The sequence below is a fragment of the Dysidea avara genome, chromosome 2, assembly GCF_963678975.1.
Source record: "Dysidea avara chromosome 2, odDysAvar1.4, whole genome shotgun sequence".
In the NCBI taxonomy this organism is placed as follows: Eukaryota; Metazoa; Porifera; class Demospongiae; order Dictyoceratida; family Dysideidae; genus Dysidea; species Dysidea avara.
The window spans coordinates 32,085,234-32,103,038 of NC_089273.1; the positions used below are offsets into that span (position 1 = coordinate 32,085,234).

Here is a 17,805-nt window from a genome sequence, read left to right on the forward strand (position 1 = left end):
CTACGTGTAGCAAATGTGAGATCGAGATACTCTAATAGAACAGTCACCCTAATAAAGCATTCAGCTGCATTTATAATTTACTCAATTATATTACATTGCAAATTATTCTGTAGGGAATTCAGTTACAAACAAGTCACCCTGTAGTCAGATCAGCCAGAAGAAGGTACCTAATAGAGAGTTCAGCTACAAAGAAACCATCATGTAGAGAGTTCAGCTCAAACAAATTGCCCTGTAGAGAGATCAGCTAGAAGAAGTTACCTTGTAGAGAGTTCAGTTACAAAGAAACAATCATGCAAAGTGTTCAGCTACAAACAAATCACCCAGTAGAAAGTTGCGCTATGAACAGATCACACTGTAGAGAGTCCAGTTAGAAGCAAGTCATGTTGTAGAGAGATCAGCTAGAAGAAGTAACCTTGTAGAGAGTTCAGCTACAAAGAAACCACCATGTAAGAGAGTTCATGCTGCAAACAAATCACCTGTAGAGAGTTCAGCAGGAACAAGTCACCCTGTACAGAGATCAGCTAGAAACAAGTCACCCTGTAGAGAATTCAGCTACAAACAAATCACCCTGTAGAAAGATCAGGTAGAAGAAGTTACCTTGTAGAGAGTTCAGCTGCAAACAAATCCCCTGTAGAGAGTTCAGCTAGAAACAAGTCACCCTGTAGAGAGATCATGATCAGCTAGAAACAAGTCACCCTGTAGAGAGTTCAGCTAGAAGAAGTCGCATTGTAGAGAGTTCAGCTACAAAGAAACCACCATGTAGAGAGTTCAGCTGCAAACAAATCACCCTGTAGAGAACTCAGCTACAAACAAATCGCCCTGTAGAAAGATCAGCTAGAAGAAGTTACCTTGTAGGGAGTTCAGCTACGAACAGATTACCCTGTAGAGAGTTCAGCTACAAACAAATCACACTGTAGAGAGTTCAGTTACAAAGAAACCACAATGTAGAGAGTCCAGCTGCAAAAAAATCAATCACTCTGTAGAGAGTTCAGCTAGAAGAAGTCACCTTGTAGAGAGTTCAGCTGCAAATAAATCACCCTGTAGAGAATTCAGCTACAAACAAATCACCCTGTAGAAAGATCAGCTAGAAGAAGTTACATTGTAGAGAGTTCAGCTACAAAGAAACCACCATGTAGAGAGATCAGCTGCAAACAAATCACCTGTAGAGAGTTCAGCTAGAAACAAGTCACCCTGTAGAGAGATCAGCTAGAAACAAGTCACCCTGTAGAGAGTTCAGCTAGAAGAAGTCACATTGTAGAGAGTTCAGCTACAAAGAAACTACCATGTAGAGAGTTCAGCTGCAAACAAACACCCTGTAGAGAACTCAACTACAAACAAATCGCCCTGTAGATAGATCAGCTAGAAGAAGTTACCTTGTAGAGAGTTCAGCTACAAAGAAACCAGAGTTCAGCTGCAAACAAATCACCTGTAGAGAGTTCAGCTAGAACAAGTCACCCTGTAGAGAGATCAGCTAGAAACAAGTCACCCTGTAGAGAGTTCAGCTAGAAGAAGTCACATTGTAGAGAGTTCAGTTACAATGAAACTCCCATGTAGAGAGTTCAGCTGCAAACAAATCACCCTGTAGAGAACTCAGCTACAAACAAATATGCCCTGTAAAAAGATCAGCTAGAAGAAGTTACCTTGTAGAGAGTTCAGCTACAACAAAACCATCATGTAGAGAGTTCAGCTACAAACAAATCACCTGTAGAGAGTTCAGCTAGAAACAAGTCACCCTGTAGAGAGATCAGCTAGAAAACAAGTCACCTTGTAGAGAGTTCAGCTAGAAGAAGTCACATTGTAGAGAATTCAGCTACAAAGAAACTACCATGTATTGAGAGTTCAGCTGCAAACAAATCACCTCGTAGAAAGTTCAGCTATGAACAGATCACCTTGCAGAGAGATCAGCTAGAAACAAATCACCCTGTAGAGAGTTCAGCTAGAAGAAATTACCTTGTAGAGAGTTCAGCTACAAAAAAACCACCGTGTAGAGAGTTCAGCTGCAAACAAATCACCCAGTAGAAAGTTCAGCTATGAACAGATCACCCTGTTGAGAGTTCAGTTAGAAACAAGTCATCCTGTAGAGAGATCACCTAGAAGTATCACCTTGTAGAGAGTTCAGCTACAAACAAATCACCTGTAGAGAGTTCAGCTACAAACAAATCACCCTGTAGAGAGATCAGCTAGAAGAAGTCACCTTGTAGAGAGTTCAGCTATAAAGAAACCACCATGTAGAGAATTCAGCTGCAAACGAACACCCTGTAGAGAACTCAGCTACAAACAAATCGCCCTGTAGAAAGATCAGCTAGAAGAAGTTACCTTGTAGGGATTTCAGCTACAAACAAATCACCCTGTAGAGAGTTCAGCTACAAAGAAATCATCATGTAGAGAGTTCAGCTGCAAACAAATCATCCTGTAGAGAGTTCAGCTATGAAAAGATCACCCTGTAGAGAGTTCAGCTAGAAGAAGTCACTTATTAGAGAGTTTAGCTACAAAGCAACCACCATGTAGAGAGTTCAGCTGCAAACACATCACCCTGTAGAGAATTCAGCTACAAACAAATCGCCCTGTAGAGAGACCAGCTAGAAACAAGTCACCCTGTAGACAGATCAGCTAGAAGAAGTTACCTTGTAGAGAGTTCATCAGCTGCAAACAAATCACCCTGTAGAGAATTCAACTACAAACAGATAACCCTGCAGAGAGTTCAGCTAGAGTCAAATCACCCTGTAGAGAGAATCCTGTAAAGAGTTCATCAACATACAAGCAGATCACCCTGTAGAGAGTTCAGCTATATTTCAAGTCACCCAGTAGAGAAATCAGCTGCAAATTATCCTGTGGGGATTAATTGACATGTAATAAATATATGCTCTCTTTTTATATTATGAACTCTTGATATATGCATTATATATATAATTTGTACATTTACTGATAAAATCAGAATGAGTTAAAGTATTTATAAAATCTGCTTCATCTTTTTCTTTTTCCTGTGGCAAAGAAAAATATATAGGTTAAAAAGCCCCAAAGCTGGCCATAGGCCGGCTTTGGGGTATACAAATACAAAAAGAAGTGAAATCTAATCAAAAACAGCCAAGCTGTAAAAAAAGGAGTGCGGCCCTTGAAAAGGCTATGGTGAAAAAAGATGTGAAATCCAAGGTGGCGGCCAAGAAATGGCTGTGATGGTAGGTTAATGGTAAAAATTTTAATAACAACAATTCAGGTGAATTTTGTGCCAATTGACCAAGCGGCACCAAATTCACCTGAATTGTCGTTATTAAAATTTTACCATTAACCTACCATCACAGCCATTTCTTGGCCGCCACCTTGGATTTCACATCTTTTTTCACCATAGCCTTTTCAAGTGCCGCACTCCTTTTTTTACAGCTTGGCTGTTTTTGATTAGATTGACTTATCTCCTTTGACCTAGAAATCTTAATCAGTTCTCTGATGACTGAAAGGTTTTAGCATTATCACACATCAACGTTGCTGGCAGCCCTCGTCGACTGGAAAATCTTCTTATAGCCAATAAAAAAGAATCTACTCCCATATTTGGGGTGAGCTCAAGATGATTAGCCCTCGTCGACGCACAAGTAAACAGACCATAGATATTAGAGTACAGACATATGTATACTTTCTCACTGACATTCTTCTCTGAAATATACAGGGACCCAGCAAAGTCAACACCTGTGTGAGTAGTAAATGGTGGCTGGTCTGAAACTCGTTCATTTGGTAAGTCTGGTGCTGTAACTGAGGAGTATGATGGTCCTTCAAGCTTACGGCAAACAGTGCAAGACTTTACAACTCTTCTGACGACTTGGCATCCCTTCAGGATCCAAAAACGTTCTCGTAAATAAGTTAGAGTGTCTGCAACACCACTATGCTTTACATTCTGATGAGCCCACAAGACCAACAGTTTTACAAAATAATCATCATGTGGTAATATGGCTGGGTTCTTGCTCAGTAGACACAGAGACGAATTGTTGAGCCGACCTTTACAACGTAAAACTTCCTGGTTATCTAAAAACAGCCCATATTGCTTGACTAGTAGAGGACACGGACCTGAGCAAGAACGGAAATATTGGATTTCACGAGCAAAAAAACTACGTTGTATAGACTTAATCCATAATAGCTCTGATTGATTCATTTCACTATGAGATATGAAAGGTTCAAATGAGTTGGTTTGTTTCCTGCACTTCTTAATGAACCGAGTCACATAGGAGGTTACACGCAATAATCGATTTAAGCCTCCATATTTCTTGCAATCAATCAACTCCTTAATAGACTGACACACAAAGGTTGAACTCGTGGAGACCAAGGAAAGAGTAATTGGGGTTATGTTCTTTACCATCTCCATCTGTGCTTCATGATTGAGGTCATACACTTCAATGGTTGGCCAGTTTGTAGTTGATTCCCTCAGGAAGTGCGGTCCTTGCCACCACAATACTTGGTCAATCAACTCTGAAGCCATGCTGCCCCTTGAAGGAAAATCAGCCGGATTTAATCTTCCAGAACAATGTCTCCACAACTCTCGATCACTAAGCTGACGGATCTCATCAACTCTGTGTTGCACGTACTGTTTCCATACCTTGTCATTACGGATCCAACAAAGTGCAGTCATGGAATCCACCCAAAAAAACTGACCATTGAGATTGGAAATCAAGCCTTGGACAACCTTAGTAAGCCTCGCAAGAATCAATGCTCCCAATAGCTCAAGTTGTGGAATTGTTTGTTTCTTAAGGGGAGCAACCTTGGTCTTGGATGCTACTAATCTCATTGATACACTTTTATCAGAGTAGCGAGTTCTTAAGTACAATACAGCCGCATAGGCATGTTCTGAAGCGTCACTGAACCCATGGAGCTCAACTCTTTCTGGGCGCTTCCCTAATACAAAATAACATCTGGGTACCACAACCATATTCAAGGTATTCAAGCTCTCTAATAGTTGATTCCACTTATGAGCCAGGTCTGGCGGGAGAGGATCATCCCAATGGGATTTGTTAACACAAAGACTTTAGTGTTTGAAACATTACCTTCAGAAGAATAACAAATGGACTAAGAAAACCCATTGGATCCAAAATGGCAGCAGTCACACGCAGTACCGTTCGTTTGTTGGATGGCAAGCCTCTTGCATGAGCCTGTAACTCCCCAAAGCAGAATCTAAATTCATCAGGCTCATGAAACCATTGAATTCCAAGTAGATTGTCTGAATGAGGTTCTAATTCCTTCACCCTATCAAACTCCAATTTGGGTTTCTGATTATTCTGCTCTGATTTAATCATCGTTAACAAAGAAGGAGAATTGGAATTCCATTTGCGCAAGTTAAAACCACCATCTGACATCACTGATTTAGCTGTCTTGTATAACTTAAAGGCATTACCAATAGTATCAGCCCCAGCAATGAGATCATCAACATACAAGGACCGCTCTATACACTGGCACAGTTCAGGCTGACTGTCATGGTACTTATGAGTGTGGTGAGCAATTACAGCTCCTAGAATGGCTGGTGATGGTCGCATCCCAAAAACTAAACGGGTAAATCTAAATTGAACAACTTCACTATCTTCACGGTGAGGGTCCTTGAACCAAAGAAAACGCAACATGTCTCTGTCAGAATCACTAATGCCAATCATGAGAAAGGCCTTCTCTATATCTGCAGTTAATGCTATCAAATGACTACGAAATCGTACCACAACGTCAAATAATCTGGGAATAAGGTTAGGCCCTGTTTGTAAGCAATCATTCAAAGATAATCCAGACTCTTTTAATTTGGCAGACCCATCATATACTACTCTGACCTTAGTAGTGCTCCGCCCCTTCCGTATAACAGGATGGTGGGGCATGTAATGAATAGAACCCTTCTCCTTGTTAGTTTGTTGCATGGGAATTCTCTCAATTATACCCCTTTCTAACTGATCTTGTATAACGCAATCATATTCACGAACAATGTCAGGATTCTTAAGCAATCTTTTATGAAGTAATTTCAAACTACTAAAACAAGGATCACGATTATCAGAAAGCTTAACATGGTCCCCTATCCAAGGTAAGCCTACCTCATAGCGATTGCCCTTAAATTTCAACCCTTGTAGAAAAATGTCATCTGAAGGGGCATTCTCAATACATTCAATACCAAGAGTCTCAACTTCCCAAAATTTCTTAAGAGCAGTAACAAGTTGGTCATCCTGGGATTCAGAAGAACTCGATTCATTAAAATAACTAATAGCAAGATTGGAATGAGTATGGGCCAATTCCTCAGTAACAGCAGTCTCAGCAGGTCCTGATATAAGCCAGCCCAATGTACTACAAACAGCTTTAAGTCCTCTTTCAGTACGAATAATCTCCCCGGTCACAAGGGACCAATAGAAGTCTGAGCCTACGAGAATGTCAATGTGGTTCTGACCTGGTGAGACCTGGCAATCAGCCAATTCGAGCTCATTCAACACGGGATAAGCACTAAGGTCAACAGGACTGGGTAGTGCAGAGCATATAGTTGGAAAGCTTAATGCATTAATACAATACAAGTTCTCACTCCCAGGTTTCCGCAAATACACTCTAACAACATCACAATTCTGTGTTTTAAACTTACTATAACCGAAGGTGTTGAGGTTGAGCTTCTCCTTTCTGATGGGTGACAGTCCAAGTCTTGTCTTCAATGAGTCTGTGATGTAGGAGCGTTGGCTACCATTATCAAAGAGTATCCTCACATTCTCAATGCTGGTTTCACTTCCATTAGTAGCTTCAGCCCGTGCGGTCTGTAGTGAAACCAATTGCCTGCTCTTCACAGTGTTAATAGTATTAGCAGTGGTGTCTTCAACTGGTGTAACCTGTTCCACATTATGGTCATGTTGGTTTGTTGTTTGTGGTTCACACAAGGACTGGTGGTGTCTACGATGACAATAACGACAGTTTCTGTGAGATTCACAGTCCCGAACCCTATGACTAGACTTCAAACAAACAAAGCATCTCCCCATTCTTATTAAGACTTCCTTACGATCTTTCACACTGACTACCTTCTTACATGAAGCTGAGTAATGTGCCTCACCACAATACACACATTTGACAGTATAGTTATTAGTTACTAAAGAGTTAGCAGTAGGATTAAAGCCACCAACATGTGTCTTAGGGTGAACAACACTCTTCTGTGATAAGATTCTGGCCCCTTCACTAGTTTCCCTGGCTTCAACTTCTGTAAGAATAGTGCTCATCAGGTGATTAATCTCCCTGTTTAACCGTGATACGACAACAGTTAAATGCTAAGGAACAGACATTACAGACCCTTAATCGTGATATCTTGAACCACTTTTGACTACTCCATTGGATCCCATACAATCTCGTGGTCCCAGAAGGTGAAGTACCTTGGTGTTATTATTAACTCGAAACTTAAGTGGAATGATCAGGTCAATATATTGTCAATAAAGCTACCAAGTGTCTGAATCGTATACGTCGTGCTATGTTTGGTTGTACACAAGCTGCTAAAATTGGTGCCTACAAAGCTCTAGTTAGACCTCACTTAGAGTACGCTTGTGCAGTATGGTCTCCATACACAGCTCAAGATATTAGTTTACTGGAGTCTGTACAACATAGGGCTGCACGCTGGATCAAAAGTTTTTGGGATTCATCTACTAATAAATGGTCCAAATCTTCAATTATTTGTGTCAATGAACTGGGATGGCCCTCACTCAAAGCACGTCGTGACTATATATCTATTTGGACTCTGTATTCCATCTTCCATAAGAGAACAGCCATTGATTTATCTAAATACTTTCAATTTAACACACTATCTACTAGATCTCATTCCTTAACTTTAAACCTTGTGTGTTCTACGATCAATGCATTTAGGCACTCATTCTTTGTGGCTGTGCCATTTCTATGGAACTTCTTACCTCCAACAATTTTGTCACAGCCAACTGCAGGCAGTTTTAAGCATAAGCTTAAACATTTTCTGTTTTGTAAATAGCTATCTAATCCAAAACAGCCAAGCTGTAAAAAAGTGTGCGGCCCTCAGAAAGGCTATGGTGAAAAAAGATGTGAAATCCAAGGTGGCGGCCAAGAAATGGCTGTGATGGTAGGTTAATGGTAAAAATTTTAATAACGACAATTCAGGTGAATTTTTGTGCCGCTTCACAAAATTTACCTGAATTGTCATTATTAAAATTTTTACCATTAACCTACCATCACAGCCATTTCTTGGCCGCCACCTTGGATTTCACATCTTTTTTCACCATAGCCTTTCTGAGGGCCGCACACTTTTTTTACAGCTTGGCTGTTTTGGATTAGATTTCATTTCTTTTTGTATTTGTATACCCCAAAGCCGGCCTATGGCCAGCTTTGGGACTTTTTTAACCTATGTTTTTTTTCTTTACTACAGGAAGAAGAAAAGATGAAGTAGATGTACTTTAAATATTTTATCAGTAAATGTACAAATTATATATATAATACATATGGGACCGGATTTGCGAAAAGGGGCCTTCCATACACATCCAATTTGCCAACTTTGACAATTGATAACTTCAGAATGGAAAGAGCTATTGCCTTGAAATTTGGGCAGTGGTGATTTCTTTGCAGCTGAACTCTCCACATGATGATTTCTTTGTAGCTGAACTCTCTACAAGATAATTTCTTCTAGCTGATCTCTCTACAGGGAGATTTGTTTGTAGCTGAACTATCTACAAGGTAACTTCTTCTAGCTGATCTCTCTACAGGGTGATTTGTTCGTAGCTGAATTCTGTACAGGTGATTTGTTTGCAGCTGAGCTCTTTACAAAATGGTTTCTTTGTAGCTGAACTCTCTACAAAGTAACTTCTTCTAACTGATCTTTCTACAGGGTGATTTGTTTGTAGCTGAACTATCTACAATGTAATTTCTTCTAGCTGATCTCTCTACAGGGTGATTTGTTTGTAGCTGAATTCTGTACAGGTGATTTGTTTGCAGCTGAGCTCTTTACAGAATGGTTTCTTTGTAGCTGAACTGTCTACAAAGTAACTTCTTCTAACTGATCTTTCTACAGGGTGATTTGTTTGTAGCTGAACTATCTACAAGGTAATTTCTTCTAGCTGATCTCTCTACAGGGTGATTTGTTTGTAGCTGAATTCTGTACAGGTGATTTGTTTGCAGCTGAGCTCTTTACAGAATGGTTTCTTTGTAGCTGAACTCTCTAAAAGGTAACTTCTTCTAACTGATCTCTCTATACAGGGCAATTTGTTTGTGGCAGAATTTTCTACAGGGTGATTTCTTTGCAGCTGAACTCTCTACATGGTGGTTTCTTTGTAGCTGAACTCTCTACAAGGTAACTTCTTCTAGCTGATCTCTCTACAGGGTGATTTGTTTGTAGCTGAACGATCTACAAGGTAACTTCTTCTAGCTGATCTCTCTACAGGGTGGTTTCTTTGTAGCTGAACTCTCTAAAAGGTAACTTTTCTAGCTGATGTCTCTACAAGGTGGCTAGTTAGTAGCTGAACTCTCTACATGGTGGTTTCTTTGTAACTGAACTTTCTACAAGGTGACTTCTTCTAGCTGATTTTTCAATAGGGTGATTTGTTTGTAGCTTCACTCTCTACAAGGTAACTTCTTCTAGCTGATCTCTCTACAGGGAGATTTGTTTGTAGCTGAACTCTCTACAGGTGATTTGTTTGAAGCTGAACTTTCTAAATGATGGTTTCTTTGTAGCTGAACTCTCTACAAGTTAACTTCTTCTAGCTGATCTCTCTACAGGGTGATTTGTTTGTAGCTGAATTCTGTACAGGTGATTTGTTTGCAGCTGAGCTCTTTACAGAATGGTTTCTTTGTAGCTGAACTCTCTACAAGGTAACTTTTCTAGCTGATGTCTCTACAAGGTGGCTAGTTTGTAGCTGAACTCTCTACATGGTGGTTTCTTTGTAACTGAACTTTCTACAAGGTGACTTCTTCTAGCTGATTTTTCAATAGGGTGATTTGTTTGTAGCTTCACTCTCTACAAGGTAATTTCTTCTAGCTGATCTCTCTACAGGGAGATTTGTTTGTAGCTGAACTCTCTACAGGTGATTTGTTTGAAGCTGAACTTTCTAAATGATGGTTTCTTTGTAGCTGAACTCTCTACAAGTTAACTTCTTCTAGCTGATCTCTCATACAGGGTGATTTGTTTGCAGCTGAGCTCTTTACAGAATGGTTTCTTTGTAACTGAACTTTCTACAAGGTGACTTCTACAAGCTGATTTTTCAATAGGGTGATTTGTTTGTAGCTTCACTCTCTACAAGGTAATTTCTTCTAGCTGATCTCTCTACAGGGTGATTTGTTTGTAGCTGAATTCTGTACAGGTGATTTGTTTGCAGCTGAGCTCTTTACAGAATGGTTTCTTTGTAGCTGAACTCTCTAAAAGGTAACTTCTTCTAACTGATCTCTCTATACAGGGCAATTTGTTTGTGGCAGAATTTTCTACAGGGTGATTTCTTTGCAGCTGAACTCTCTACATGGTGGTTTCTTTGTAGCTGAACTCTCTACAAGGTAACTTCTTCTAGCTGATCTCTCTACAGGGTGATTTGTTTGTAGCTAACGATCTACAAGGTAACTTCTTCTAGCTGATCTCTCTACAGGGTGGTTTCTTTGTAGCTGAACTCTCTAAAAGGTAACTTCATCTAACTGATCTTTCTACAGGGCAATTTGTTTGTGGCTGTATTTTCTACAGGGTGATTTGTTTGCAGCTGAACTCTCTACATGGTGGTTTCTTTGTAGCTGAACTCTCTACAAAGTAATTTCTTCTAGTTGATCTCTCTACAGGGTGATTTGTTTGTAGCTGAATTCTGTACAGGTGATTTGTTTGCAGCTGAGCTCTTTACAGAATGGTTTCTTTGTAGCTGAACTCTCTACAAGGTAACTTCTTCTAACTGATCTTTCTACAGGGCAATTTGTTTGTGGCAGAATTTTATACAGGGTGATTTCTTTGCAGCTGAACTCTCTACATGGTGGTTTCTTTGTAGCTGAACTCTCTACAAGGTAACTTCTTCTAGCTGATCTCTATACAGGGTGATTTGTTTGTAGCTGAACTCTCTACAAGTTAACTTCTTCTAGCTGATCTCTCTACATGGTGATTTGTTTGTAGCTGAATTCTATATAGGTGATTTGTTTGCAGCTGAGCTCTTTAAATAATGGTTTCTTTGTAGCTGAACTCTCTCAAGGTAATTTCTTCTAGCTGATGTCTTTACAGGGTCACTAGTTTGTAGCTGAATTCTCTACATGGTGGTTTCTTTGTAACTGAACTCTCTACAAGGTAACTTTTTCTAGCTCATCTTTCTACAGGGTGATTTATTTGTAGCTGAATTCTTTACAGGTGATTTGTTTGCAGCTGAGCTCTTTAAAGAATGGTTTCTTTGTAGCTGAACTATCTACAAGGTAACTTCTTCTAGCTGAAGTCTCTACAAGGTCACTGGTTTGTAGCTGAGCTCTCTACATGGTGGTTTTTTTGTAACTGAACTCTCTACAAGGTGACCTCTTCTAGCTGATCTTTCTACAGGGTGATTTGTTTGAAGCTGAACTCTCTACAAGGTAACTTCTTCTAGCTGATCTCTCTACAGGGAGATTTGTTTGTAGCTGAACTCTCTACATGATGGTTTCTTTGTAGCTGAACTCTCTACAAGATAACTTCTAGCTAATCTCTCTACAGGGAGATTTGTTTGTAGCTGATCTTTCTACAGGGTGATTTGTTTGAAGCTGAACTCTCTACAAGGTAACTTCTTCTAGCTGATCTCTCTACAGGGAGATTTGTTTGTAGCTGAACTCTCTACATGATGGTTTCTTTGTAGCTGAACTATCAACAAGGTAACTTCTTCTAGCTGATCTCTCTACAGGGTGATTTGTTTGTAGCTGAATTCTGTACAGGTGATTTGTTTGCAGCTGAGCTCTTTACAGAATGGTTTCTATGTAGCTGAACTCTTTACAAGGTAACTTCTTCTAGCTGATGTCTCTACAGGGTCACTAGTTTGTAAATGAATTCTCTACATGGTGGTTTCTTTGTAACTGAACTCTCTACGAGGTAACTTCTTCTAGCTGATTTTTCTATAGGGTGACTTGTTTGTAAACAAATTCTCTACATGGTGGTTTCTTTGTATCTGAACTCTCTACATTGTGGTTTCTTTGTAGCTGAACTCTACAAGGTGATTTCTTCTAGCTGAATTATCTCTTTCTATAGTTGCATAAATTCCCTACAAGGTAACTTCTTCTAGCTGATCTCTCTACAGGGTGAATTGTTTGTGGCTGATCTCTCTACAGGGTGGCTTGTTTGTAGCTGATCTCTATACAGGTTACTTGTTTCTAGCTGATCTCTTGAATTCTCTTCGGGTGACTGCTCTATTAGGATGACTGCTCTATTAGGATGACTGCTCTATTAGAGTATCTCGATCTCGCACTTGCTACACTAAGTTGGATTTCGTGTTATAACTCCGTGGTTTTAAGTCTGATTCTTCTACACCATTGAAGAGCCTTTCTAAGATGATAACTCCATCTGTACAGCGATTTTCAAAGCATTACCCCAAGCGGTTTACCTGGTAGGCGTGGCAAGCAGTCGTTTTTTATTAGCTAATCTCGATTGCGTAATTGTTACACACTGTTGGTTTTTTCGTTGTATCTTCCTGGTTTTTAGCTCGATTTCTTTCAAACCACAAAAGGTTTGAGGTTCAATAGTTAACCTATTCACCCACCGATTTTCAGCTTCTTCCCATACGCGGTTTACCCTGTAGGCGTGACAACATATTGGTGTTAATTTTCGTGAATAATCGCTCATAACTCTTTGCCTGTTTATCGTATTCCAGCCAAAGTTGGTACCGAGATGCGCCTTTATATCCCCCTTCTGTGTGCCAAATTTCAAGGCAATCGGATATGGCGTGCGAGTTTTATAGCAGTTTTTGTAAGTGTGCGACAAGAAAAAGAAAAATAAGAAGAAAAAAACGAAGAAACTGAGCCAATTTTTGAAGTCGCATATCTCGGGAACGCGCGAAGCGATTTCGCTCAAATTTGGAATGTGGAGTGCTGCAGTTGGGGGGCATGTCCACAGCAAAAATCGTCTTGTTTCATCAAGGAAGCACAGAGCTACGGAGGTGCGAAAATTGCGTTTTCTTTCTTCCTGTCAATATACTCACGGGTGTTACGCGCCGGCTTCTTGGGCCGCACGACACACTACCGTGTGTCTTGATACCTTGCTGTAAGAATGCAAACTCCAGATGTGGTGGAGACTGAGGGTTTCCGATGGATATCTAAGGATTAGTGTTGTTTTAGTTAACTATGACTAAACCTGAAGTACTTTTAGTAAGACATATATATATATGTGTTTTAGTTAATCAAAACTAAAAGCAACTTCATAATATATTAATTAAACTAAAACTCTAAATCTATAGCTAAAACGCAACAGAATAATTTACCAGTACTAAATCTAAAACTAAAAAGAATTAAGATAACTAAAACCAAAAGATTTTCTTATGTACAGCTAAAACTATAATTGGGTTTTTATAATTTTACTAAAACTATAATTAAAAGATTTTCACATCTTTTAACTAAAACTAAAATGACACAGAAATATAGCTAACCTTAACTAAATCAATAACTAAAAGGAATTAGGAAAGATTACTAAAACTATACCTAAAATAAATTGACGAAACTGGCCATGACTATAACTAAAACTAAAATTCCTTACTAAAACAACACTGCTATGGATGATGTTATGTTTTCAGCAAAGCCTCACTATGCAGTTTTGATTGTAAGGTGGAGCTGCCAGTGAGCAGCCCATAGATTTATATACTGTTTAGTCCTACGTACTGCATTCACTTAATGATTATAAATGATTTAGTAGTAGAATGTTGAACAGCATCCTGAATATCATATTATTTGAATATCCAATGTTGTATAAATAATAATGCACTTGAAAGCTGAGCCCTACTTATAACTGCATTGCATGTTCTCTATATTAGTGAGTGTAGTTACGTACATTGAAAATAATAAATATTATTGTGCTTAATGTTTGTTGAAGTTTGATAATTGGTATAAAGGTGATATAATCATATAATGAACAATGCTACATTATCGGTACAATGTATAGTTTATGTAGGTGTGTGTCAAGTTTTTTGTGTATGTTGTATGTTGTGGAAGCACCCTTGTACAGGCTTAGCCTTTGGTGCAGCCATGATGTATATAGCTTGGCAGCATCCAGTTTGGTAGCTATGCATGGATATCACATCTTTTCTGTGTTTTTTTCTACAAGAACAAATAGAAACACCATCAAATAAATGAATTCCAATATTTATGCATATAGATATCACATCTTTTTCTTTGCTTTTTTTCTACAAGAACAAAGAGAAGCACTATCAAATAAATCAATTCCATTATTATTACACAATGAACTAATAACTTGTAAGTAATATGAACTGTATGCGTGCATGCATGTGTAGCTATACACTGAATGTTCTAATAGGGTGACTGTTCTATTAGAATATCTCGATCTCGCATTTGCAACACGTAGTTGGGTTTCGAATCATAACTCAGTGGTTTGTAATCCAATTCTTCTGTACTACTGGAAGGACTTTCCATGATGATTATTCCAGCTACATACTGATTTTCAGCTCATTGCTCTAAGCGGTTTGCCTGGTAGATACGAAAACTAATAGTTTTTTATTCATAAAAATCGATTGCGTAATTTTGACACAGGTCGGGTTTTGTGTCATATCTCCGTGGTCTTTATTCCGATTCCTTTCAAACCACAAAAAGGCACTCCTACGATGGTTGCTCCATCTACATATCAATTTTCAACTGATTCCTCAAAGGAGTTTACCCTGTAGGCGTGACAGACCTTCGACCTTATTTTACGCAAATAATCGGTCATAACTCCGTGAATGTTCATCGAATTCCTACCAAAGTTGGTACACAGATCCGCCTTAATGAGCCCTTTAAGTGTGCCAAATTTCAGCCCGATCCGAGCACGCATTCGTGTTTTATGGCGGATTTTGCGAATGTGAGAAATGAAGTAGAAGAAAAAAACGAAGAAATTAAAACGAAATTTTGTTCGCTCGTATCTCGGAAATGGCTGGAGCGATTTTCTTCAAATTTGGTGTGTAGACTCCCCTTACCGGCCGGCACCTCTCTAGCAAATTTGGTTCCAATCGGATAAGGGATCACAGAGCTACATAGGTGTGAAAATTGCGTTTTCTTTCTTCCTGTTAATATACTCACGGGTGGCACGCCGGCTTCTTGGGCCGCACGACACACTACCGTGTGTCTTGATATCATTTCTTATATGTAATTTGTATTGATTTGTTTGTGTATATGTATGTATGTTCTGTGTATGTATGTATGCTCTGTATGTGTATATGTATGTATGTTCTGTGTTGGGGACCACCTAGTACAGGCTAACTAGCCTTTTGTGGAACCCTTCTTTGGAAAAATTGATAATAATAATAATAAATAATAATAACCTGTGTTCATTGGAAGAAATTGAAACAGAGGTAAATGACGCTGAAACTGTGGTAGCCAAGATAATAGACTATAAGCGTCGAATTGACGTAGCCTTACAACCGCTGTCTGCCGGCGCACCCCACACAGTTAGTACCACCCCAGCTGTTGTTGTTGCATCACCACCTGGAGCTGTTGCAAAAACGCGTCTACCCAAATTGAGTTTGGCTAAGTTCAAAGGTGATGTCACTGCTTGGGTATCCTTTTGGGATTCATTTAAGTCTGCGAAAACAGCGAAATATAAAAAAATTGACAAGTTCAATTACCTGCATTCTTTGCTTGAGGGTGCTGCTGCCTTAATCATTCAAGGGCTCAGTCTAACAGAAGCCAACTATGATTCAGCTATAGAATTATTGAAGAAGAGATTTGGCAACACTAAACAGATTATTGCTACCCATACGGAAGAAATCTTCAGACTTCTTGCTTGTATTGGAGATCGTGCCCAGCCTTTGAGACGATTATATGACAAGATGATGGTTCACATACGTGGGTTGAAATTCCTGGGCATTGAAACTACCCAGTATGGCAGTGTGCTCATTCCTGTCCTCATGTCCAAACTACCAGATGGAGTACGTCTAAGAGTGGCTAGAGAGAATCGAGAGGAAACCTGTCGATCTGTTCAGTGGTTAGTGGTTCTGTGGCCGCTAGAGTGTCGGTTTCTTTAGTTAGCTTCGTTACGACTCCACGGTGTGATCCTCTAACGGTCTTCAATCGATCCAAGTTTCGAGTCACTCATGCTTGCTCTCGATCTCTAAGGCGTGAATGAATCTAAAAATAAAACTACGAGAATACACAGTTCAGTCTTATCAGTACTTCACCTCTACTGGTGCCGTTTAAATGCCCCGGCACAAAGGATTCTGCGTGTAGGGGGCTTCAGTGAGTTTCTTGCCCCACGTTGGGCGCCACTTGTCACGAAAGTGGTACTAATTGAAAACCTCTCAACGAATTGAACTGGAACAAGCCAACGATATTCACGCCACTTAACACTTCAAACCACTCAAACGTGTTAATCGCTTCAACTGATAACTTAAACACACACGTGACAGCATTACACAATTCATCAGTTACATCATTGAATAAACCTAGCCTAACCTAATTACAAAAACAAAGATAAAATAAATGTTACACTTATATCTGCTTGAACACCAGCTAGTTTCAAGGTTTCCAGAGTAGTACAAGATGATAACAAATGAACAAGTTTACTAACAACATCAAGTGTAAAGTGATGAAAACTAAAATTCAAATACTTTAGCCTCTTTACTTTGCTAAGGCTGCCAACAATAGTAGACAATCCAAATTCATTGATAGTACAGTGAGAAAACTCAAAAGTTTCAAGGCCATTGTTCCAGTTACAGAGATTTACTATGTGTCCGGCAGCAATACTAGTAATGATATTGTAGCTGAAGTTGACATGTTTCAAGCTCTTTAGCTTAGCACTCCCTATTTGCAGCTGAGTACTAGTGTCTGATAGAACGCATCCAGCAATTTCCAGATAATAATTTTATATATCATCGCTGAAAATGCTTTAATTAGGTTTCTCATTTTGATATTATTTATGTTCAGATATTCTAAACCATTGAAACTTGTAAAAACTTTTACTAGTTCAGTCTCTGGTATCTCACAATATGCTAAACTAAGACCTTTAAGATTTGTGTTATAGGAAACTGTGTCTCCTAGAATGGCAGCTGCCTCACTACTAAAAACACATCTTTCAATGTAAAGGAATTTCAATGAAGCAAACTTGTTTAAATTATTGCTGAGCTTGTAAAACTCAGTTTCAAATAAGAAAAGTGCATTTGCATGAAAAAACTGTAAACATACAAGGCAGTTGAACAAACTTGATATATTCTCTACTACAACAGGATCAGTAATGGGAGTAGAGCTGAAATATATGACCTTGCAATTCTTCAGGTGTCTGAGTGCTACAGTAATTTCTTTTGTTCCATCTTGCTGAAGAGTACATTGTGGCATTAATAGATGTTCAATAGCAGGATTTGCATACAAGAAATTAGTAATTTCAAGAGCTTCCCTATTTGTGATACTACTGTACTATATATGAGAAGTTATATTTAAAAATTTTACTGAAGATTTTTCTTGCAGCTGTTTAATTATGTCCTCTTCTGGAATTTCACCATAAAACTCAAAACGTTCTAAATTTGAATTGCAACAAAGTGTGTTTATTATAGCCTTAATAAAGTTTGTTGAAACACAAGTGACATTTATACCGAAGTACTTCAGTCTGGTAATTTTACTAGAAGCATTTAAAACTGCTAGCAACCCTTTTTCTCGAAGATTACAAGATGCCAAGTTTAAGTATTCAAGTTCACTGTTATTTAAAATTACACCAGC

General features: G+C 39.0%; 2 protein-coding genes across 2 annotated transcripts; both read right to left on the bottom strand.

Annotated features, from left to right (window-relative positions):
- Positions 1-3,430: 3,430 nt before the first annotated feature.
- LOC136248004 (uncharacterized) lies at positions 3,431-4,909 on the bottom strand. Its single transcript, XM_066039822.1, has one exon. It carries the CDS (start codon positions 4,907-4,909, stop codon positions 3,431-3,433), a length of 1,479 nt encoding a protein of 492 aa, XP_065895894.1.
- An 82-nt stretch (positions 4,910-4,991) lies between these two features.
- On the bottom strand, positions 4,992-7,196 carry LOC136248005 (uncharacterized). The gene has a single exon (XM_066039823.1). It carries the CDS (start codon positions 7,194-7,196, stop codon positions 4,992-4,994), a length of 2,205 nt encoding a protein of 734 aa, XP_065895895.1.
- Between the last annotated feature and the right edge of the window lie 10,609 nt (positions 7,197-17,805).

Excerpts from the sequence above, each read along its gene's own strand:
- LOC136248004 (XM_066039822.1), bottom strand. The coding sequence starts at position 4,909 with ATGGTTGTGGTACCCAGATGTTATTTTGTATTAGGGAAGCGCCCAGAA.
- LOC136248005 (XM_066039823.1), bottom strand. The coding sequence starts at position 7,196 with ATGAGCACTATTCTTACAGAAGTTGAAGCCAGGGAAACTAGTGAAGGG.